At 42.4% G+C, this 25,511-nt stretch overlaps 2 protein-coding genes across 3 annotated transcripts in view; one reads left to right on the top strand and one right to left on the bottom strand.

Annotated features, from left to right (window-relative positions):
- The window catches only part of PEX7 (peroxisomal biogenesis factor 7), a 42,610-nt gene extending 34,409 nt beyond the window's left edge, over positions 1-8,201 (bottom strand). For both annotated transcript variants that reach the window (XM_040552110.1, XM_040552111.1), the window contains exons 1-5: positions 8,007-8,201; positions 7,193-7,250; positions 5,570-5,720; positions 1,042-1,119; positions 633-741 (exon numbers count right to left, since the gene is read on the bottom strand). In XM_040552110.1, coding sequence (XP_040408044.1) covers positions 633-741; positions 1,042-1,119; positions 5,570-5,720; positions 7,193-7,250; positions 8,007-8,133 — 523 coding nt within the window. In that variant the 5' untranslated portion in view covers positions 8,134-8,201. The remainder of the gene's footprint in view (positions 1-632; positions 742-1,041; positions 1,120-5,569; positions 5,721-7,192; positions 7,251-8,006) is intronic.
- A 5,731-nt stretch (positions 8,202-13,932) lies between these two features.
- MAP3K5 (mitogen-activated protein kinase kinase kinase 5) overlaps positions 13,933-25,511 on the top strand; it is a 101,571-nt gene continuing 89,992 nt past the window's right edge. Inside the window, exon 1 of the mRNA XM_040550455.1 lies at positions 13,933-14,672. Within this exon, the coding sequence (XP_040406389.1) occupies positions 14,300-14,672 (373 nt within the window). The 5' untranslated portion in view covers positions 13,933-14,299. The remainder of the gene's footprint in view (positions 14,673-25,511) is intronic.

The following is a 25,511-nucleotide window of genomic DNA, read 5'->3' as shown; positions in this document are numbered from 1 at the left end:
CTGCTGGTCCACTGTTCCTTGTGCCGCTGGACCAGGAGCAGGGCTTGGAAAACGCTGTCACATCACTTTAACGTCTCTTTGCCTTGTCTCTTCCACTGCAGATGCATCCAGCTCAGTTATGACTAGATAAGTCAGCAATATTCACAGCACTGGCAGAAGCAGAAAAGTGTAATTGATGATTACTGTTTCTGAAGAACCTGACACAGTGATTTCCATCAGTATTGGAAACAATTCAATAGTAATTGACTGTGTTTTTCACAGGTCTAACAGACTGCTGATGCTTGAGGCAATTTTATCAAAAGCGTAAGCCAGAACAGAAAATAAAGCAAGTAGCATATTTTATTGGTCAGTAACAAGAGTCAGATGAATGGATAAGAGTACATAATAGAAAAAACTGCCACAAGGTCACTAAAGTGACTGCTAGAAAACTGCTGATCCCTGTCTAAACAGCCACCAAGAGAATAATTTAGAGGTGTTAAGAGAACCTACGTCCAGCTGCAGCAATACGTTTATCTTTCCCTCTTCCATTTTTATGTATGAGGCACAGTACCACCTGCTGGACAAAGCACTGAACTAATGCAATACCATATTGGCTTTTTTTGTTGCGAGAACTCCTTTACCATCACGTTTACCTGAGGCAGATGCAAAACAGCCAGGGATGTGAGGAGACCATATAGTGCTGTAAATAACCCCTTCGTGGCCTTTAAAAGTGCGTAAAGACTTCCCCACAGCTGGATCCCACTGAATAAAGTAAAAAGAAAATTGTTGAAGTACACATGCAGTAAGAAAGGAGAGGGTTTCACATATATAAAAGATTTATACATACAGAAAGGACTAAGTTAACTTTTACCATGTATCATGAAAAGCACTGGTATACTTAAACTGCTATCAACTGAAGGATAAAAGAACATCTCAGTTAAAACAGAATTGCAGCCTCAATTTAAAATGGAGGAAAGGTTAATTAATTTTGTTTCTTAACACAAAGAACTATTAGTTCCAAAACAAACGACACTTTTTGCTTTCAACAGAAAATCAACATACCAGCTTGGCTGTTTGATCCCAAGAACCAGACACCACTAGCTGCTCTCCTCTAGTTTGGCTCCAGTCAACACTATATGCCTACAAACGATACGACAACCTAGTTTAGAAAAAGCATTATATGGTTGAAACTCTAGTTAGCCAAAGTTCCACTAAATACACTTGGATTTTCAGATTATATCATAATCAGCAAAAAAGCCACATTGGTCTAGCATCACAGAACTGCCAACCATGCTGTTTACCTGAGCAAAAATTAAATTTAACATCTCCATCTGGCACCAAAGGCACCTATAGCCTCAGAAGAGTATCCAAAAATTAAAGATAGATCAAAATGGAGACGAAAAAAAAAGGACATAAAATACACAAAATCCACAAAGACCCACCATCACTAGAAGTTTCTAGCACAGTAAGAAGCCATAACTCAAATTGATTTCTGATCTCTGATCCAATTTTATTCAAATATCCAGTTTGTAATTGCTAACAATGTAACTGACATCTCTCTTCAGAGCTGACAATGGAGATGACTGTGAGGCTTTCGCTGACTAATCGTAAATGCTTTTTTTTATTATTATTTCTAATTCTCAAAAGAAACACATACCATCAAATGCTCTTCATTTTCACATTTTCCAAGTTCTATGACACTCTTCTTTACTATCCACATCCTCAAACAAATCAGGCAAAAATAAAAACCCCATTTCCTTCATGACTAATCATTCCAGCTATTAAGATGGTGCTTTTCTCTGTGAAGCTGAAATAAGCTCTCTCTTCTCTCATAGTTTATTCTAACATCGATCCCCCTATCTCAATAGAGAATACCTTAACTCTATCCACCACTGCTGATCTTTCAGCTCTGCTGCCCCAGCAAAAACATAAAAGCTCTAAGGTAGTCATTCAAATAGCTTCAAATCTGAAAGCCTCAAGAACAGGTACAGGTTCCAGCTTCAAACACACTGTACCTTTATCTATACATTGTGAGACACATTCTATTCCTCATAATTTTTACCTCAGACTAAAATGTTGACTATTCACCAGTGTTTCAAATACTAATGGTGTCTGGAGCTCAGCAAACTGGAGTGGGACATGACCAATTCCAGAGCTGATGTGGCTAAATACTAGCTGAAACAGTTCATTTGCTTCACCTGCTGACCTAAGCAGACCTTCCATGGCACTTCTCAGAAAAATGGCCACCACCTACCAGCCTGTGGCACTGCTCTCAGCAGCTGGGTCACCACCCAGGGGCTGGTATGCCAGCTGGGATAGCCTTGTTCTAGCACAGCACTGGATCTAATCTGCAAGTCGACATACTAGAGGCTGTTCAAGTAGTGCAGTGCAGTTGGCCCCCATAATCGGGCATTAAGTTACAGCAACCCTGTTTTGAAGGTGAAAATGTTTTGACCTGTGTCACCAGAGGAAAAGCAGAGAAGTTAGACAGGGGAAAAAAAATAATCTAGCAAAAGCCAGAGTCTTCTACGGAAAGCGTCCTGTATGAGAAAGGAAATCAAGGCATCATTATCTATTTCTGCGCATTTTCCTTCACAAAACAATTTCAGACTATGCTGGATCCAGTTTAATTTAACTGTTTTTCATCTATTTGCTCATTTCCCCAAAGTTGAAAGCAACCATTCCCCACAGAAAAAACACGGTGCAACATCTGCAACTTTTCTTAAACTTACAATGCCCCACTTCCATATACTGAAAGGGTTATTGCCCTGGCACCCTTTTGTGCTTTGTGTTCTGTGAGGAGTTTATAATCCAAACGCACACGACAATTACACACTATTTGATGAAAGCCAAATGATAAACTGAGCTGTAATTCTTCAGTTTGTTTTTCCAAACCACGTCTTTACCCCCTTGCTTTTTCTACTTTTGCCAGCTTCCTACCAGTACTACAGCTCCTTTGTCAACCTGTCTCCTTCTATTAAGTTATTAATAAAGGAGACACTCAAGTACCTGTTCATGTTTTAAAATAGAAGACATCACATTTTTCCAATTGGTTCCTCTCCTTCCCCCTGAATCTGGGGAGCAGTTGTGTGTTATACTCTTAAAATGTTGTTTGGCAATGCCCCTAAACACATTACTACACCTCATTCGTGCAACAGCCCGACAAAGTTTGCTCAGCTCGGGTGCTGGGCTAGCATACTCATGTCCAGAATTCTCAAGAAAGCAATGCAGACCTGAGAAACGTGTACCTCTGTCACACAATTCACCTAGCCCCACAAATTCGGGATGTATCAGATCTGCCATGCAGATAACACCAAGTGCACATATGGTTTACAGCTCGCTGGCAAGCTATCAGCACGCAGATCTGTCGAAGACACGCAATGACAGCGATCTGCACGCATATGGCAGACACGGCTGGGGCTGCCCAGCGTCCTGCAGCTGCACTGCAGGTAACGGTACCTGGACAAGTTCTCCTCCAGGCAAGGATTACAATCAGAACAGACAACAGGTTCTGAAAATGCAAGAGCTATTTTTCATCTGGCACTTGGCAGGTCTGGGTAATGGGAAGGGAATGAAAAGAAGAAAGCGTGGGAGTAGAAAGTAAGGTTCACTTTTAATCTCCCCTTTTCACGTTATCATCCAACATAAATTTACAGATGCTTCAACAGAAGCTGTGCTGAGTAACTGGGAAAGGATAGTAACACAGCACAAACCTCAACTGTTACTCTTTCAGTGCTTTATCTTCAATTATGAAATGCTTCATTAATGCCTTAATGCCATAAATACCAGTATGAAATGTCTCAGGTAAGATGAAAAGAAGATGAACAAAAGAAGTAAAAAAAAAAAAAGTTTAATGTAATGCTAAAAATCACTTTACAAGACAAATTTAATTAAAGTACTCTATTGTCTCACATTCTAGTGACACTTCATCAAAACCAAAGTAAGTTAGACTAACTTATTCACGATAATCAGCAGTTGGTTAGTGCTGGAATAAAACTCATTGTCCTTTAACAATAAAGATGCACTTTTAAATTAAAATTGTACATTCTGTTTGAGGGGGGACAATGATCTCATTTAGAAAACAAGAAACCGATCCCCATCAATCTTGCATTAGAAGTATTAAAAAACAGTGACAAAATCATCACTAAAAGTGTCAGACTAGGATTACAGATCAAGAAGGTAGTCAATCATTTTAAAGAGCACTGTTTGCCAGTGTTTACCACAAACTCTTAGTTATGTTCCTGCTGAAATCTCTCCTCTTAATGTGCGCTTATAAAGAATCAATACAAAACTTTCACGTCTCAGAGGAAACCCATGTGTCCTGTACTGTCTTTCCAACTCACGGTTGAATGCATCCACCTCCTCATGCTCCCTGCTAAACCAAGACTTGGACACAGAAATTTTTACTTCACAAACAACAGATGGTGTAGCAAAACCAAAATAATCCTATGGACAGAATTTCAAGGAGAAAACGATAGGGTCCAAAAAAAAAAAAAAAAACACTATATGTTTTGCCCACATCTTTCCATCAGTCTTTGAACATTATCATAAAATACTGACCACAACCACACTCATCTCTCGCAGTTCCTTATTTACTTAGTATATGTATTAAGCCAAAATAGCCACGTTACAAAGAAAAAAAAAGGTACAGCAGACAAATTGTCATGTAACTGCAATCAACGAGCTTTTAGCTTTGTGCTTCATATCAGAAAAAAAAAAAAAGAGGTCTTTATGAATACAAAACTGGATTCCCAGAATTTTTTTGTTGACTACATATCCACTAGCTTATTTCACGCACATTTATTTCATTCAGATAAAGTGTCACTAATTCTAGCTAAAATTTATCACACGTAAAGTACAAAGACTTGAGAAAAAGGAGTAGTGTTAGAAAGAAAGCATGGAAAAAAAAGTAGAAAAATTGCTTGTGGGAAGATAAGTACGCTGAGGCGTAAAAGGCCTTGAAAATATGCAGATATATTCGTGGACGTGAATGTAACATTTTCTCTACCAATATTTCACTATATAAAGAAACTGAGATTTTAAGCAAATCAAATTCAATGGTTTCAAGCCAAGACTAAAAGATACACACTGTCCCAATATTTGACTACTATTGCCTTGAGCAGGATCTCAGAGATGCTAGGATGGAAAAGGATAAGCAGTTACTGAGTAGAACAGAAGCTCTAAGGATCCACATTATTTGTATCATTCTATATCCTCAAAGATAACACTGCTATACACATCAGCTGCCTGATTTAGACCTATCCAACAATGTTCACTAAAGCCACAAAATGACTTCAGGACTCTCATCCTACTCAATGACTACTTAGCCTAGAAGAAGCCACAAATGCTATTTCTGAATACATTAGATTTATTTACTATGCAGTGTTTGTGCATTCATATGCTGTAGTAGATGAATATGTAGCGTATATCATTTACTTTATATTCAAAATAACGTTGTTATAAATTCAAAGCATGGACCCAAACAAAGTTAAAAAATAGACCGCAAAAAACGCTTTTGATTATGAGTCCACCCCTTTAATAATTCAAGCATTAGACAGCCCATTAAATTCTTCAAGTTTGCCTGATTTACCTCCTGAGTGTGCTCTTTATAGACTTGCAGTGGACCTCTGGGTTTAGCCGTATCCCAGACTTGCAGAGATCCATCCCCGCTCGAAGTGATCAACACGTGCTCATTGTTCTCACTCCACGTCACATCAAAAAGGCCATCGTTCCAGTCATAGCTACATCAGAACAATGAAAATATTTGTCCATTGGTAAGCATGACACATAAGTCCGGAATAGTTACATGCAAAGACAGTATTTCTTTAAATTAACCTCTTTACCATTCTAAACAGCTTTTTATTTATTTGAGTTTCCAGTGAATCTCCTTACAAGTAGCTTACTGGATATAACGTTAACTTTTACAAGAATAGGTTGATTAAGTTAAAGCATGAATGAGCTAAGGATCTGCGATACAGAGAATGGAATCTGGATCCTTAACTGCTGGGCAAGCATAGTAAGAGGTGCCACATATCTCATTTTGATCTACGGTTTCTTCAGGACGTTGCTACAGAGGTAGTTGTCTGTAACAACTGTGGTAAACAAAGAAATAAAACTGTTTGTGTTGGGAGGGCTCTAACCAATCCACAACATCATTAAGAAGCTGAGTCAGAACGAAAAACCAACAGAAAGATAGCAATGAACATACTAAATATCTCTATAACTCCTAAAAAGGGCTTTCAACACAACAATAATTCATCGTGTGGGATCAAATACCATGTATTAGTTGCTCTGCAACAACTATCAGTGACCATGCTGTTATCTCATGGTAAATATGAAGTTATTTACCCCCTTTTCACTGAAGGTTTAGCTAAGCTCAGGTTGAACTTCATGGCACCTCACAGTAATTATGAGGGAATGGCACGCACTCAGGAAGTTTCTATAGAGCAAATGACAAAGCTTGGTGCTCAGGAAAGTACAGGACTTTCCATCACAAAATAAATAGTCTCTCTGAAAACAGAGAAATGAATACTACTGAACCAGGGTGCTTAGCAGAACCAACTGTGCTTAACAGCTTCAGATAGTCTTGCTGTAAAATTATGAATTAAAAATAACTTCTCTGATTAACTGCTTGCTAAGTATTTCTATTTCATCTCTCTTCTTAATCTAAAGAACTGCTGTTTCAAAAGCTTCTTTAAAAAAAAAAAAAAAAGGCAAATGATGGCCAACTACCAAACCCCTTCCCTCCTAACCTTTCTTATCCTTCTCCCTTCCAGAACAGAAATCAAACTCACAGAACACTCCATCTCCTAGAATGGACCTCCCTGACTTGCCACAACTCCCTGCTATATTTTCAGTATAAGCCAATAATAAGGAGATAAGTATAGTTGGCAATGCACCTATAAAAAACAAACAAAAAACTTAATTTCAAGCTAGGACAGAAGGGCTACTTTTAATTTACATTGCCTGTTTGCTATAAAATGGTTTACGCTTATGGAAAGGATGCCATGCAGATTACTTCTTATAACAAGATCTATACAATGTAAACCAATCATTTACACCTAAATACAAATACACGTTTAGTAGATAATGTAGCATAGACGTAATACTTTATATCACTAATAAGTCCGAAAAACGTTCAGGTTGGGTTTTCTACTCACTACAATATAGGTTTACATTTCATTTTTACATGAGAAAATATTTCCTGTGTTACCTCCTGAGCAGAACAATCCCAGCTCCTTTTTGTTCCAGCACTGCCAGAGTTCCACAACCTAAAACACCAAAATAAAACAAAACATCACAACTAATTACCCAGCGCCAAGGACTCTACCGTGTTCTGAGGCAGCTAGTAGGTACTTGAAAGGTATCTGAGCTTCTTTAAGAGGCCAAACAATTCAGGACTGTGTATAAACAGCTTGTTGTCTCTCCTGTTCTCCAAAAGGGTGATTTATTTACATCAGATTTTTGTCCCCCGGTACACCTGTGGATGAGGTTGGAGAAGAAGCAACTCACACAACAGAGTGCGTTTTACCCGTGACCTTGCGTTACTGACATACCAGTATGGGGTCCCTTTGTATTTGCTTGGTAAAACAGCAGATATAACACTTCCCCTCCCCGCCCCCCCCCCCCCCCCCCGGGGAAAAGGAATCTATTAATGCAATCACAGCTCACCCAAACCAAAACAACTCAGCTCTAGGAAAAACATGCACAAGCACTGTTTTCCCCCTTGACTGGGATAACGCCAAAGCAAAGCCACATTTAGAAACTTTATTTTATCTGAATGCTTTTAGGGAAAATACTCCTACTGGCATCGAAAGTATCGGAGAAGCTCAATTTACATGAATCGCACCAAATGCGCATCCCAGCACAGCGAAGGCCACACACACAGGGAAACCGCCAAGTGCTCGTGAAGACGCCGTTTACGCGCTCAGACAAGCACACGGGTGCGGAGGCGCCGTTCCCCTCCGACCCCCCACGCCCACGAGAAGCGCCGAGCCGCCCCCGCCCCGCCGCCATCCCCCCCGCACCTGCGATGCCGTAGTACTGCGCGGCGGCGCAGGCGGCGCGCCCCGGCCAGTAGGGCGAGAACTCGGCCGCGTACCCGTGCAGCCCCGACAGCCGCAGAGCGGCGCCTCCGCCGCCAGCCGTGCCCATGGCCGCGGCCCGGGCCCCGGCCCCGGCCTCGGCCCCGGCTCGCAGCCGCCGCTGCCCCGCAGCGCGCAGGGCCCCGTCGGAAGCGCTCCGCCCGCCGGGCGGTGCCGAACCTGCGCCGCCGCCGCCATTTTGAGCGCGGGCAGCGTGGCGGGCGCCGGCGGCGTTGTGGCAGCTGTCCGTCCCGCTCTGAGGGGGTCGCTGCAGCCTCGGGTGGCTGTGGGCTGGCTTGAGTGTCCCAGAGAAAAAATCTAATTTCAGGCGGTGCCACAGAGAAATGTGTCACTTGGTACTGCGGGGCGCTGAGCTGGGTTCCTGGGTGGCTCACGTAATGAAAGGTCACCTGGCCCCCACCAGGCCTCCAGCTGTTTTCTGCACATTTCTTGTGGTAAACAGTTCTGTAAAATCACCCTTTGGTAAGAAAGTGATGACTTTCAAACTTCAAAGGTAGCCCCTTCTAGTGTACACCAAGTAAGACATTCATCAGCACATTGTATCAGCTTGAATAAATGAAATCATATTTTTGATCATAGTACAACTATGTATATTGCCTGTCATTTTTCCCTTTCAGAAGTCCTTCTAGGCCATTTCATCTTCCAACCTGTTGAACAGATATGCATATATATGCATATATACATAATACAGATACATATAATGCATATACACGTAATATATATGTATTTATATATATGTAATATATATGCATTTTATAATTCTTGTGATACAGTTAATGCTTTATGGAGGTCCTCTTACGAACAAGCTCAAGTTTTCTTACACCAATGACTACTTCTGTTTAAGTCAGTGGGAGCTTTGCCTTTGAAAGAAAAATAGAAAATAAGTATTTGAGCAAAACAGCAACTGCAGCTTTAGTTATATCCTATCTTGTACATGATAAAGGACTTTAAGATACAGGTGCAGATATGACTCCAGTTGGACACAGATTACCCCAATTAGTTATAATGACCTATCTATATGTGTAGATAAAAATACAAAAGTATTATTTTACACATTTGGAAGGTATGGTGAAAGCAAATTGGATGATGTAATCGAAGTTGAGCTTGGAGTTTAGTTATATATTCCTGCTATTCCTGCCAACCTTATATTTAAAACTAAAATCTACAAAGACTACTAAATCCACGGGAATGTCTAATTCCTTAAACTGGCATTCAAATGCAGATCACTGAATCCTTTGATATCATAGTAAAAATTAAAACAAATAGGTTTATCAAACAATCTCCAGGACTTTGCAATAAAATCAATCCAAATTCAGCACAAGCAAAGCTCAATTTAATGTATCTTCTGGGTTATCTAATAAGCAGAAAACTTCACAGCAGCTCCCAAATCCTCACAACTAGCGATTTATAGGCTTAATTTATTGCCAGACATCATATGAAATCAGACTACTTAACCCTGGGGCAGAGGAATAGCTTATTGAATTGGCTGCTCCAGGTGAAATTCCACCAGTTTAGCCCGTACATTAAAATTAATGGATTTCTTCAAAATGGAAATTAAAAGCCAGTCTTCTGAGGAAGTGTTTTTAAAGTAATTGTCCTTTGTGACTGGGATGCCAAGAACAACATTTGAGAAGATACATACCCATCGCGGTGGTGCAGTAAATAAATTTGGGCATGGCCTTTTGTGAGGTATTGTTCTGTTTTCAAGTGCTTAGTGGTGGGAAGTCCAATTACTCTACAGACAAGTTATCACTGATATATCCGAGCATTGGAAGGGTTTCATCAAGTGCATTTTCAGGTCCAGTTATCTTTTGTTATCAACGAAATTCTGCAGAGGTTATATCAACAGGAAACAGTCTTTATCAGTGGCCCAACTTTGTTTTAAAGACAGATTAGAAGAGTTTTTGTAGACACTAAAGATCAGGGAGCAGGCAGAAGGTTACAAGGAAGTCCTGAGGGAAGGACTAGCTCCCTAAAAATTTTTTTTCCACAGACGAGCATGTAAATTCAGGTTTTGAAGGCCCTTAGAAGAAAAATAATATGGCGAATAAGAGTATTTGCATAGGCAGAAATAAAAGCTATCTTACAAGCTGTGAAACATGACTATTTCCTCCTAAGGCCCTGGGCAGGTAAGTTCAAGAAGCATGAGGGGCAACCAGTAACAGTAGCGTTTTTTTGGCAGCTATTGAAACCAAAGTGCTGCCATCCCTCTTTCCAAGTCCGTTAGATGGCAGCCGTGCTCCACGCAACAACCGAGAGCCCAGCGTTGCAGAAAACATTCCCCAAGTTCACTGAGATATTTTTCCTAAGGCAGCATCACTTCAGTGAATTGATTTCGGCTTGCTTAGTACGCTCTGCTTATACTGCAGTCAATTCTCTGAGCAGAGCTCATAATCATACCCCTTGCTGGTGCTAGAATGGGAGGTTGAGATGCCTACAGCAATATCCCTACATCCAGTTCAGCGTCTTCTCAGGACACCGATCTCTCTTCTGCTACAGGCACACATCATTTCCTCAGCTGAAATTTCCATATAATCATAAGGCTGTATGAGTCGAAGCTTTAAGAAAAGCATTTAGTATCCCAAGGTTTGCGATAAGGTTAGAATACAGGCAGGAGTGAAAATAAAGAAATTAAAGTAACCACAGCGGCTGCAGGAATGGATGTGAAGGGAAAAGTCTCACAGGGTCAGACAGGGAAAGTAAGGTTAGTGGGAGCTGGAAGGAAGAGCCTACTAGCATGGTGATGCTTCAGGAAGTTTAAAACAACAAAAGAAGTGAGAGGAGGAAAAAACATTGGAGCAGAGGAAGAAAGATGATGAGATTTATAAAGTGTGAGACTTGCTGTGTGAAAAAAAAAAAAGGAAAAAAAAGTATGAAGGCAAGAACAGCACACATTTTTTCTTTCACCATAGTCACAATAAAGGGCCTTCAAGAAATATCCATGCCCAGTGACGTATCCACATTGCTCCGGCAGTTTTTGCTGAGTGTCATTATATGCACCATGCCATAATTCGGTAAGTTATAATTCCCCATGCTGTTACTGTTACACGAGCAGCTGCACCCATGCACGGTGAACACCAGTTTATTCACCTGTCCCTTGGTACTTAAATATTGCTCTAAATGTTTATCTTAATCACAGAGCTACCATTTTTAAAGATCGGCGGCTGGCTCCCCCATAACAAAACACTGCCTTTTCTATACTGAACATAAAGGCTACTTCTGATTGTCTGCAGGGATAGGCTTAGTCTAACTTTTTTACAACAATTATTAGGAATTTTTTATTATTATTATTTCAGTTTAACCATTTCTATTTGCTTGCAAGAGTTCTGGCCTAAAGCTCATGGAAAAATGATTATTTTATGTACTTTTGAGTACATCCCATTTGGATTTTTGTATCTGCAAGGTTCCCATTTTATTTTATTTTATTTTATTTTATTTTATTTTATTTTTATTTTGTTTTATTTTATTTTTTACACCCATAATTGACGCATACTGGACTTTATTTTGCAAATTCCTATAGCAATATATTTTGGTCCATTCTATCAATCTCCAATACTATCAAGAAAATTCAAAATGCAGAGTTAGTCTTGAATCATTTTTCTCCCTGAACTGGACACTGATGGCCAGAATACATGAAAAATATATAACTTCGACAGAGTTCTGATAATTGCGCATAGGCTTCAAATTTCATTTCTCTAAATCAAAATGCTTTTTTTTTTTTTTCTTGGATCTTGTTAACACTAGTTTGAGTAGCTTAATCAAGTCTTTGGCATATAACGTGCTGTTTTTTCACAAAAATTGCATTTATATTTAAAACTAATAAGACTGGAAAGTTCTTGGATTCTTGGATATAGTTTTAGAACTATAATTACTTAAATCTAGAGACCAATGTTGTATAGCTATAAAAACATGGAAGGAAGAGAGGGAATTATTTCAACAAATTTACAGCTAACTGCTTGTTGCAAGTTTTTGTCCTTGCAACAGGCAGAGCAGGAACAGGGCAATACTGAATTGTAATTATATGCAAACTATCTGGTGCTAAAGATGTTAATTGCACAGCACTTGAGTAACAAGTGAACAACATACGCATATTTCTGATAATAAATGGGATATTATGCTGATTTAAAAAAATAAATAAACTTTGAATGATTATCGTCATCTTTTATTCAAAGATTCATACAGAAGAACTCCTAAAAACCTGATTGCTTACTTCAAAGAGTTAACAGATTAAGAGATATGTTTTTCCTATATAAACACAAGGACAATTTGTGTGGGTTATTCCAGATTAATCTGCATTTTTGTTACTTTATTTCTTTTCAGTTTAGGCCCCATCCTCGCTCCCGGCCAAATCAATAGAACTGTCTTGAATTTGGAATGGACACAGTACTAATAATGAAGCAGGCCTCACAAGGCAGCCACGCTAAGTAGAATAGCATGCTTCTTCCGTCTTCTTTCAGTCCGGGACTTCCTTCTGCACTTGACAAACATGGGTTGTTCTAGAGAACAACAGAGACATATTGTTCTTGCTTCCTGTAAGGTGATGTAACTGCAATGCTGAATGGATTAACACTGATTCTGCGTTTTGTGGAAAACTACTTTATTTAGGAAAACACTGATTGCCATTCTGACTGTAGCAAGAAACAATAACCTACTGTATATTGCAGATTAGCAAATATTAACTTTCCCCTGTAAATTAGTCTTTCGTTTGCTCGTCATCTTCCCACCCCATTTACCCATTCCTTATCAGCAGAAGCAAATGCCAGGCATATCTCGTTGAAAATGGGGACTGATCAACGCAAACACAAGCAGAGCTACTGAAGGTACCACAGTGACTAATTTTTCCTGATTATTCCAGAATTTATCCTCTTCCTACAGCAGTCATGGAAAACAATGGTATAGGAACAGGCTTAATGCCAGGAAGTTGATTTGCCTCCGCAAAATCAATTGTAATAGGATGGACCTATTGATATGCCATATTAACATAATTCTGAATATATAGAGTGCTATTTAGCTCCATGTTGCAGCAAGGGTGGTGTTGGTTGGTTGCAGTCAGGAGGGTGTCAGTGTCTTGTCTCAAGCGACAAGTGATAGGACATGAGAAAACGGCCTCAGGTTGCCCCTGAGGGGAGGTTTAGATCAGGTATCAGGAAGAATTTCTTCGTGGAAGGGGTGGTTTGGCATTGGAACGGGCTGCCCAGGGAGGTGGGGGAGTCTCCATCCCTGGAGGTATTTAAAAGCTGCGTAGATGTGGCACTAAGGGATGAGGTTCAGGGGTGGCACTCAGTAGGCCAGGTTGATGGACGTGATGATCTCGAACGTATTTTCCAACCTAGGTGATCCAAAGGTTTTACGTTTCTCCTGTATCTACTTAATAAAATCCCCGATCAAATAAATAAATGAACAAATACACTGATTTCACTCTGTTTCGGTCCAGAAACAGCGTAGAGCTCTGAACTTCATTTCCTTCCCAACCCCATTTCGCATTTCTCAGGGATTCGCTCTAGGCCTGCAGACAACCCGAGAGCTTGAGGCGCTCACACCTCGCGTCACACATCATTCCAAATCCCAAAGGACCTCCTCAGAGGACCCCTCGCTCGACGGCTACCCCACAAACAAACGCCGCCGTGAGACTCCCACCACCACGGCGCCTCCCGCCGCCCTAAGCCGCACAAGATCCCCGGGTCCCAGCACCGCCGAACGACCGAGCTCCAGCCCTGAGGGGCCCGACCCGGCCCCGCTGCCGGCCCTTCCCGGGGCCGCCCCCGGGCAGCGAGAGGGAGGCTCGGGGGCGGCCCCGGAGGGAGGAGCGCGGCGCTGGGGCCGCCCCCGCCCGGCCGCCAGTCGCCGTGCAGCTGCCGCTCGGCTAAACCGGGGGCGCCGGGGAGCCTGCCCACAAGTGGTTCCTGCGCTCGGGCGGCTGGGGGAAGAGCCAGCGAGCGAGGGAGCTCTCCGGGGCGGCGAGGAGGAGGAGGAAGGCTGCCCGCCCGCCCGCCCGCCCGCCGGGGGCCGGCTCGCCGCGTGGCCCCGCAGGTGCTCGGGAGAAGCGATGGTGCCGGAGGCGGGCGCCGGCGCTCGTCCCCTCGCCTCCGGCAGCCCCCGCTAGCCCCGCGGGGGAGCCCCGAGCCCCGGCCCCGCCGCTCCCCGCTTGAGCAGCCGGGCAGGAGCGCGCAGGGCGGCCCGGGGCGGGCGGGCGGCGCGGTGGCGGCTCCGCAGGGATGAGCGACGGCGGCGAGGGGACCGTCAGCTTCTCGGTGCCCGGCCCTCCGGCCGGCGGCGGCGGCGCCGAGGAGGGGCTCGTCCGGCGGGGGCAAGGGGCCGACGGCGGCGCCCGCAGCCTCCAGCCCGAGCCGTGGGGCGACGACGGGGCCGGCACCGGCATCGCGGCGAGGGCCAAGGGCGCCGGGCGTCGGACGGCGGTCACCTACGTGATCAACGAGGCGAGCCAGGGGCCGCTGCTGGCGGCGGAGAGCGGCGCCCTGCAGAGCCTGCGGGAGGCGTGCGACGTGGTGGGCGCCACGCTGGAGACGCTGCACTTCGGCAAGCTGGACTTCGGCGAGACCGCCGTGCTGGACCGCTTCTACAACGCAGGTGAGGGGGGGGCTGGCAGGACTGCGGGTGCTGCTGGCTTTCCCCCCGGCCGCCGCGACGAAGCAGGGATGCGAGTCGGTACCGACAGGCGGGGGGGAGCTGCGAGGCCCCGGGAGTTGGGGAAAGTGGCCGCGGTGTGAGCCCGGTGGCTCGGCAGCGCCTTCCTGCTGACCCTATAGCAGGGGAGCCGGCGCTTCGGGTGTTGGTTGCAATTAAAACGCTTCTGGGGGATGGATGGCAGGGTGGCGTGGGTGCCCCGCGCTGCAGCCTCCTACCCCGGCTTGCCCGCTCCGGCAGCGATAAAACTGTTACGCCTTCGTTTCAGGGCAGGGTCACGCGAGGTTGCCTGTTATGGTCTACCTGGGCCCATGCTTAAAAATAACAGCCAGAAAGTTTCTCCTGATTTTTTTTTTTTAGTTATTTATTAACAGATATATGTGGTAAACTTAGAGTTAACCCCCCCTGCTTACTAGGCCGGTAAAGACTTCATAAAGCTAAAGTTACAGTACTAAATTAATGTCTCTTTGCCATTTAAAAAATTAGAAGCAGGATTTGATTTGACCTGCAACTCTAAGCTTATTTTGTGGTATGTCTCTAAGTGCATGAAATACTTTGGCAAATGAGCATTTAAAAAGTTTTGGCTGTAGCTTCCTCCTCTCCTGGGGAGGAGAGAGGAAGGAAAAAAAAAAAAAAAAAGAAATGTCTGGACTGTCTGCCCTCTTCATGCAAGACTCACCAGCGTGGACATGCATATGCACGTCATCTATGTGAAACACTGAACGCTTTGCTTCATGGGCTGCTGCTTTCAGGTTCCTGAGCTGGATGGCTCTGCAGCATATGGGCATGTCTTACCTTGCATTTCTTAGAGATCTGTGGCCTTAGAGGTAATGTCCTCAAAAGTCAGAGGAGCTGTGCTCACAGACAGAAATAGGAAGGATACAGTGCTTCATTATAGATCTTATACTCTCTACATTACAGGTAAGAGAGACTTCAGATTTTAAGAGCCTCAGTACCCCTTAACTGTAGGACAGGTACAACCTGAGAGTCTCATTTCGTCCCTGTTGTGGAAGGTGTATCCTAGTGAGGCTCACGGAGCTGAATTATCTGTGATGTTGGTGTGCCTCTTACGTTCATTAATTTTCAGACTGATCTGTACAATAGGCGGGGTCTCCATATTTCACAAAGGCTTTTCTTGTAATGGGAGATTTGACTTGAAGTGGGCCCCTTCTAATTCTGGCAGTAGGCGTCTGGCGTCTAGCACTACATAACTGCACGCTTATGTAATATAACATTTCTTATTTCAATGGGTTTTCAGCAAACTCTGTACTGCAAAGAGGAGGACATAAAAGTTTGTCTGCACACGATACATTTTGTGCTGTGTGAGCTGCTGCCTAAAAGCTATGTTGTGGTGTTGACTGTGAGGCTGGAACTTAGGTCTAGAAGGATCTGTGGGTTTTTGCATTTGTTTCTTTATTCCTTTCACACTTCTGCATCCAATATATATTTTTAAGAACTAGTTGTTCTTCAGAAATTTTCAGTCAGTAAAAAAAAAAAAAAAAGGCTCCCAGGTTAGGAACAGAAAAGCATTAAAGAGTAGAAGCTATGTAAGCTGAAAAATGCAAATGGGGAGCAGTGTAGGGAACAAAATGAAATGGTCACAAAGGGTGTATTTATTCCACATTTTTTTTTTTTGTTTTAGTTGCCTTCCACTGGGGTGGAAGGGAAGCATCTGTAGATGGCAAATAAGTATAAATTCCTTCCCAATTTCCCTTCTTGTCCTTTCTCTTGCTATGTGCTTTCAGTGATCAAAGATGTTAGTGATAAGGTGAAGAATATCTGCACGCTCCACTACTTAAAAAAATGTAGTGCATTGCATGTACAGCATGGCTGAACATCAAGTAAGAATTTAACAGTAAAATGACTTTCAATTTACGTAATGGTTAATTGGTTTCAATCAAGGTACTGAGTCTTACTAGACTCAGTGTAAAGGGCAATTAAGTCATGAGAGTAAGGGATGATGTGATGGGATGGAGCTAATTACTGTGTTTGAATGAGATAAAAACAACAAATCTCTCAACTCCTGTAATGTGTACAAATGAACTGGGATTTGGGGGAGGGGGAGAGAGGCTGTAGATGCAGTATAACTTTATCTGCCCATTATCAAGCCTTCCCTTTCCTAATGTCTTCTTTGTGCTTTGTATAATGTAGTCTGAACTCATGGTGATCTCTGATGGCTCACTTCATACCTTTCACTGCTTCGAAGAGAACTTTGGGAAGTATTAAATAAAAAAAAAAGTCTAATCTCAGATGTAAATACTCATCATCCTGTCTAAATTTGGATTAGCCTGCTAATAATCTTCTTCAGCTGGCTTCCGTCAAGTGATGGCGCTTAAATGCGGAGACATAATTAGACATACATATGAACAGTGAGTACGTCTTAGCTAAGTATAATGGAACCATTCAAACACCAAATATTAAGAATTAGCCTATTCTAGCACTTTGTTGTGCATGGTTTAAAGTCTGATTTAAAAAAAAAAAAAAGCCTCATGAGAAGCAAGTGTGGAATCAGCCTTAGTAACTGTTGGAACACTTCATACACTTCCCACCACTTAGAAGCAGTAAGGTGAAAAGGGGAAAAATTAGTCCGATTTCTTGCAGAACTCAGTGTATATGGGGTTGGCCGGCTGTCCCGGGGCTGGTTTTTTCCATGAAGACAGTATTTTTTTTTTTCTCAGTTGTGTTGAGCTCTTGCAGTTGAATTACAGGTCTCTGAAATCCAGCATAATTCCTAAACAGTTCAAGAATGTTTAAAGAGTCAGAGAGATGCCAAAATACAGTAGAGAAGCCTATGTACAGTGACCTGTGTTCTGAAAGTTGAAATACATTACTATTAAAGGATATTTTTTCCACATTACAATGACTTGATATTCATATCCCGTTGTTTTTATTTTTTGAAACCTGAGCCATAAATGAGTATAGATTACTTAGTTTCTTCGGTTTATGTAAGCAATTCATTTTTTTCATTGATTTTTTTTTTTTTAGGCAACCATAGTTAGGATGATTTGCTTCTTGTGCAGATCCGTAACTGGTCATTTTGTATAATACGAATACATCCAGGGCTAGCTGAACAGTGTTTTAAAAAAGGAACAAATATCATAAAAGCAAAAATTAACATGAATCAGCAATCTGGGTCAGCCCTTCAGGAGAGGAAGGTGCTCTAAATTGAGGTGAATTCTTCACAGAGGCTTTTAGGTTGAGGCAGATTTTTTTGCCAAGTTGACAGAAATGTTTCATGTGATTTGTAATCTGACGCTTTTAGAAATTGCATCAATTTTAAAGTGCAGGGTAAGTTACGGGTGAGTGTTCAGCTGACTAGCAAAACAAGTAGCGTACAAGTGTCAAAGCTGGGATAATTAATGCACGCAGGTTTCTGGGATGACCTGTACAGTACAGCACTCTAAAGCTGTGTTCTCTCTTCTTGGAGAGGTTAATCTTGTGTTTTGGGGGGAGATTGGATACAGCTTGAGGAACCAAAGAGAAACTTTATTGGAAACTTGTCTTACTCTGAAGTACATTGCACCCTCTTTTGAAGCAACTTGCGTTGACTACTTCTAGTGCATGGACACAGGGATCATTTGTTTACTGTTTTCAGGTGTGTGTTCTTCCTCCTTGTCTGCCTTGCAAGATTAATTTTTTTTGGAAGATTGGTAATTTGTCAGCAGTATGATATCAAGCATTCTGACTTTGTGTACAGTCTTAGAGGGACTAATGGAAGATAAGAGATCGTGTACTTGGTGACTGAGGAGGATCTGGGTTTTCTAATCTGTAGTTGCTTGTTTTTAAGATGGTTCTCAAGCTAAGCAACTTGACTGATGTACTTGTCATACACTTATCTCCCTGTAGCCTTTATATTGTGTTATACTAGAGCATTCCCTCTTCTTCAACTTCTTATGCTCGGGTTTCATGGGTCGGTGGCCCTCGTGATGTTACTTTGTACTGCCACTTCTGTGTAGGGCTACTGAGATAATTCCCTGTAACAGTAATGCTTGACTAAAACAGCATTCATCAAATAACAGATAATAAAATGGATTCAGGTTGTTCTCATTGTTTCTGGAATTCGGTATCAGTTGTTTCTCACAAGTGTCAGCTCAGTGGGCTTAAAAACGTACAGTGTGGTGTGCTTGGGGGGCATCTTGGCTCACAAAATGACAATCTTCAGAGAGTCAGTACAGTCACTTGTGTAAAAGGGAGCTTTGTTTAGATGAGGTTCTACATCTGAACTCTTTCTGCATACTTTACAGAGCTTGTGTAGATTGTGCATTTATAAACACTTGGAGGCACACAGAAGTGAAATAAAGCAGAACCAGGGCTCGGTTGCCTTCCTGCAGTTTCTTCCTATTTTTCTCTAAGTACACTAGATTCCATGATGCTAAATTGTTCTTAAAGTGATTTATGGCTTTGTGACACACCGACAGAGACTCTCAACTTAAAGTCAAGAGTTATTATTTTCAGAACTAGTGTTCTTGTTTCAAGCAGTTGACTTAAATGTATTCCCCAGTTAAAAAAAGAACAAAATGCTTCCTACTAAGTTAGCTTTATGTAGGACCAAGAAAAACGGTCCCACAGAGAGACAAACTGCAAGTTTTTTTTCTAATCCATGTTGTCTCTTAGAATGCCTAGTTTGCTCAGTAACTTACTTGCTGTACTTCCTGATTATTATTTTTTCACTTCACTGAGTTTCGTCAGACACTTGAAATGCTGTACGTTCTTTCTGTGATTATGTAGCACTTGCATCCATCACTTAACTTACTGCTTGGGCACTCCCTCCTTGTACCTCTCAGTGCTGCTGAATCACCGCTGCCCTTTCTGTAGCATCATGACTGGAAAGTCCCTGTTGGGAATGATGGTTCTTATTACATAGCTGAAGAAATTATCCTGATGCATCATTCTTCAGAGGTGAGAGCAACTACTTAAAAAAAAAAAATCTACCACCACTGTCAGTGGAATTCATGCTGAAAGAGCTTTGCATTTCAGCAGCGCTGTGTTGCAAGTGGTGAGGTGGAGCAAAAAATGCAGATTAATAATGCAGAGGGTGCACAGATTATAGCCATGCCCTCAAGATAGATATGTCAGTGGTGAGGTATTACGAATACAGAAGCTTCGTGTCTGCATGTGCAGAGTATATTGTCACAATTAAATGGGGTTCAGAGAAGGGTGGGTTACAGAGCTTTTGACTGCGGATATTGAGCTCTAGGCTCTGTTAGGAGGCAACACTGGAAACTTCAACCCGTGAGAGCTGGGTTCTCTTTCAGACTTGGTGACTGGCGTGCCGTAGCAGCGTGCGGCTCTGCTGTGCGGCGGGAGCTTCCCCTGGCCTTTCCCAGGCTGAGGAAGATGGTGCCTTGCAGAGCATCTGGCTTGGGTGTCATCTGGGCACAGAAACCCCGATGGGGCTGGGAGTTCCCAACCACTTCTATAATGTAAATGATATTAAGGGTGTGCTCTTGCAGTGCTTATTGACTAAACCTCCTAGTGATACCGGTGAGACACTAAGATAGATGGTCCACGTTCAGCCTTCTGATGGATTATTAGAAGTTATTGTCTTTTGAAATGGTACCTTCTCTACTAGGTGCATCAAGGTAATAGCACTAGTTTTTAAATATTATGTGCTACATATTAAAGTGTGAGGAAAAATGCTGGTTATGAAATTGTTCGGGTCTCTTAAAATACAGTAGAGATGTAAAACTCATTGTGAGACATCTAGGTGAGAGGGCATCATGAAAGTATATTCCCCAATGGAAAAAGGGTTGAGTGAAGCTAGGTAAGTGGTTTTTGAGAGAAACACAGAAGGAAACCTTTTTATTTTTTTTCCTCTTCCTGCAGTTTGTGTTTCTGTAGCTCTGAACAGGGTGTGTCATGCAGAAGTGACTCCTGAATCTACCACAGCCATTATAAGAATTTGACTTCTCTTTTTTAGGCAGTTTCTAATGTAAAGAATCAGACTGGTTTGGTGTGAAAGGGACCTTTAAAAGATCATCCAGTGTCCTCCTGTGCCCCCAGTCTCTGCCAGAAGTAGGGACACAACCACACCAGGTTGCCCCAAACACCATCCAACCTGGGTTTGATCACCCCTAAGAATGGGGCACATACAGCCTCTTTGGGCAACCTGTTTTAGTGCCTAATCAACCTTGTGGTTAAAAATAATAATAATAAAAAAATCTAATATCCTATTTAAATCTATCCTCTTTCAATATGAAACTACTATCCCTTGACCTCTCATTGTAGGACTCGGTGAAAAGTCTTTCACCCTTTTTCCTGTAAGTCCTCTTTAAGTATTAAAAGACTGCAGTGAGGTCTCCCCATAGCCATCTCTTCTCCAGGCTAAGCAAACCCAGCTCTTTCAACCTCTCTTCAGAGGCGATGCTTTCCAGGTCCCGTGTCCTTGAAGGCAGTTTTCCACTGAACTGCGTTCACTGGTTCCTTAAACGGGTGAAAGCTTGCTTTCCTAAATCCAGAGGTCTTAACTTTGCTCTGCCTGGCCCATATCCCTTGATCGTGAATTTTGTCAGGGCATGACTGCTGCCACCTGTCCTCACCTCCCTAATGAGGCCGTCTGCGTCAGTAAGCAACAGGCCTGTAAAGCTCCTCCTCTGGCTGCAGCACCTCAGCAGCACAGTAACAAAAAGTCATATGGAACAAGCTAAAGCAGAGTGAAACAAATTGTGTAAAAGCCTAAAGGACTAGCTAAAAATAGAGACCCTAATGTATCATTTAATGCCATTATCCCAGTAATTTAAGAGCATAATAGGCAGGAAAAATCAAGTTAATGAAGGGAAAGCTTCAGTTTTGTCAGTTTTTTTGTCCCTCAGTAGAGAAGAGCTGAGTTTTAAGAGTATTCTGTGGTGCTGGTTGTTTAAAACTTGTTCCTTTTGTTTCCAGCCCTTTGGAACTGTCGCTGTTTAGAACTTCGGGATTTTCATGCGTAGGTGATCTGCCAGTTGTATGTGTATGCTATAACCAAAGAAACTAAAAAACCTCAAAGGCTCAGCAACAATATGGATTTTGCACATGTACGTTTAATAAGAATGAAATTGTTTCTGGGATTCTTGCCATTCATAATAGGCTCCCCGCTTCACATTGTCCCAGAACATCTACTGTTCGCTGTGGTCTCCTGCTGCTTACTTTGTATGGCCTCTCTGGGGGTTTATTTTCAGTGGTACAGATAGACTCAGAAATACATTTATTGGAAGGAGATGGGCATAAGCAGTCAGTGAAGGCTTTGTGCAGCAGAACATGTGTGTGACAGCTGACAGTGCAATCTGTTTTGATAACTGGGGAATCTTCTGATAATCACTGACAGGTAAATACCTGTAAGAAGCTTGAATTGTTTGTATTCCAGGAGAAAATGATCCTCGGGCTAAGCTTGAGATACAAGCACAGGCTGCTTCTTTTTATTGTATATTACATTTTTTTCTCTGAGAACTGAATTTATTCCTTGATTGGAGTGGCTATAATCCTCGGTTCGGTTATGAAGAGCTGCTGATCAACCAGTAACAATGGCAAGCCAGAGCTGAATTCTGTCCTAAATCATGCCTGCTTTTATGAATAACCTTTAGGATACATTTACATGCAGCGTGGGGCTTAGAGATTTCCCACAGACAGGCTCATCTGAAATTGGTGGGAATCAGCACTCTTTCAGATCCCACAAGAAGCGTACACTCTAATTTAGGTACTAGATGCCCATGTGAAAATTTGGCTCTGCATTTCTTTCTTACATAATAAAGTAAATGAGTTGCTCTGGGGCTTCCTTGCTGATGGCATCAGTGGATGTCTCTTGCGGAGTGTGCTTTGGGTGAGTAAGCAGCTGCTGCTTTTAGTGGCGAAGACAGCTTTCCAGTGATGTCCTCACAAAAGAGTTATACGCAGCTCCTGCAGGGAGTTCTGTGCGATCTCTTTCCCCTTTACACAGCACCTGCCTGATGCAGGTGTAATGTTGCTTCCAGTACAGTCTTCCTGGCTCACTGGGGTCTACGGACTGAAACCTGTAGTCTGTGAAGTATAAAAATGCAGGTTAAATAATTACCAAGAGCTTAACGTCCTTCATCGCCTTCCCGTGTCTTGAGCACTCCAACAACTTTGTAGAGCTGCTCTTCAGTCAGAAGCATGTCAAGTCAGTTTTGTGAGCATAGCACAGAAAACTCTGGGGTATGAACAAGGAAGATACAGTGATGTACCAAAAGGAAAGGAACACCTGTAAGACAGTAAGAATTTGTGATACCAAAATGTGGCCCCTCATGCTTGGGATAAATTCATCCAGTTATGTTGACACAGGAGCAGAGTGCTTCATTTAACTGCACCGTAGAGGCACACCCATAAATTAAAAATTACTACTTCTACTGCTTCACCTTCAATTCAATTTTTACAGCTACACACAGGCTTTTAAAAGCGTGATGGTGCTGTTCTTTCCCTTTAGAAAATATATTTATGCTAGATATATGGCTTAATTTTTTGTTTTATTGGTTTATTACCGCATTTCAATGCAGTATCTAAGATAAGGTAGGCTAAGAAACCTTATAGATGATTCATATGAAAACGGATTGCCTTTAATCTGGTTGTGTGTGTGGTCGTCATTGGTTCTGCTTCCACATGCCAGCAGTACCATGGTGTGCTGGTGAAAGCTGGGATTTTGGCGGTGTGCTGTGCTCCGCCTTCTCTCGCCCCTTGCAGCTTGCGCAGTCGATAGAGCGACATGTGGCATCCGTAGGGAAGGGCGGAAGCTATTTGCTTCCTGAGCACAACCTTGTCTTCCAGATCCCAGCTGGAAGTGGGAAGAACTGGGAACCCCTCCAAGTCTCCTTTGGAGCAGAATGTGGTCGGTTCCAAACACCACCAGAATTCCTGGGTCAAGTGCAACTGCAAAAGAATCGGCGACGCTGTCCTGATCGCTTCTACTAGAAAATAATTGGTTGCTATCTGTGTAAATAAACTGAAGTCCTGTTTGTTTATGTTATCTGTTTCCTTTGTTTTCTGCAGAGCCGAAGTCCACTGGTTATTCATACAGTAATAAATATAATTAATAAGATAGCTGGAGTCCCTTAATGTGCAGTCACTTACAAGGGTTTTCTGTGACCTTGCAAGTCACGCAAATTGCTTTGATGCAAGTACTTGCTTTGGCTTACACTGATGTTACGTATTTAAGGGGGTAAAGTTCCCTGATTAAATTTATTCAATATTTGTATATTATACTCCAAAACTGCATTATTAGTAGTCGAAAGCCCATGCCGCTCTACCTTTCACAATTGATTTTATGGGTGTATGCTCATACCTACAGAGAGGAACAGAGCTTCATAAACATGTATCTATTTATTTATTTTGAGACTGCAAAATAAATAAAATTTATAATAAATACAAATATATATAAATATAAACTGGTGGCTTCTTTTTTTGGAGTTTGGAGTCAGGGTTGTTACTGAAGTTGAGAATTCTTGTGATATATTAACCAGGAGTAACAACTCTGGGTATAGTATGGCACATATGAAACATGACAGGACAAATAGCAAAAGTGATGCTTCCAAAATATCTTGTGGAATTACAGCATTGCTGTACAAAGCAGGATTATTATCTTACTGTTTTGTTTTTTTTTTAAAGCGACTCCATAGGCACTTAGGGAGGGAGGGAGGGCAGGAGTAGAGGGGGAAGAACACATTCCCTAGAGCTGCAGCTCTAAAGGGAGGAGGAAAGGAAAGGTTTTAAAGCATTATTATCCTTTTCTTGAGAGTAGGCTGATGCAGTCAGTGCTATTATCTTTAAGAAAGTGCTCGGGTCTTGCAGCATCACCTGTTTCTGGTTTGTTCACAAGGGATTATGTTCTTTCTTACCCCTAGAGTGAGCAGAGGGCTCTTTGTTCCTATTCCATTCACTCTCACAGACGCAGGGCAGCAGGGGTACCCTGACTTATTACAGCCACAGAAAGCCATCTCTGGTGGTGATGTCTGAACTTGACGTGGCCTTGGCCTGTAACTTCACATCCAGACTCCTAACTGAAGGAGAGAGTCAGCCTGTGACTTCTGAACCCTCTGGCATGGTTCAGAGCTGGTGGTGGGTGGTGTGTGCGGGGTTCTGGGACATTCTTCTCCCAGCCTGGAACTGATATGGACGGCACTGTCCAGGGTCAGGACTGCGTGGTGCAGCCCAGTCCTGCTGTGCTTGTAGCTCTTTGCTGGATCAGTCTCCAGGTGTGTGGCAGAATTTGCTGTTGGCTGGTAAGTTGTCAGCATCTCATGTGCTGGATATAGCCACTGCTCAAAGACTTGTGTGGAAGCTTTACTCTGCTGCATTTGTTTCTTTGTGGCTTAATAATAGCAGTTCTTGGAGATCATTAAGCATGAACCAGTTTTAACTTGGTTTAAATACCTCAACACACTTGAGTGTATTTCACAATTTTGAGGAAAATGGAGAAAGTGTTTGAAGTATATATTCTGAAAATGTCCCTGAAAAAAAGAAAGAAAATAAGGATTCTTGCCCGTAATTCCGTTAGCAGAACCCATGATCTCCCTTTTCCAGCTGATGCAAGAGGGCCAAAATGCAATAAAAGCACTAGGAAAATGGACTAAGCCTAAAGCGAGAGCTTCTGTAGCACACTGTGCCAGATGGGTGTGTAACTGGAAGGCTTCCAGTCCCTTTTGTTGCTTAACTGCTTGCATTTTGGTCTGTTTCCTGCAGTGTCCCAGAAGTGTCTCTGCTTTGAATGATCAGTGTCGATAACCTGATATTTTGTCTTTATTTCTTCTCTGTTCACGTACTTTAAGAACAGCTCCAATGGAAAAATTTCCTGGTAGG

Source organism: Cygnus olor, chromosome 3, assembly GCF_009769625.2.
Source record: "Cygnus olor isolate bCygOlo1 chromosome 3, bCygOlo1.pri.v2, whole genome shotgun sequence".
Taxonomy (NCBI): Eukaryota; Metazoa; Chordata; class Aves; order Anseriformes; family Anatidae; genus Cygnus; species Cygnus olor.
The sequence above is the reverse complement of the archived record's forward strand: the minus strand, read 5'-3'. Positions and strand labels throughout refer to the sequence as shown.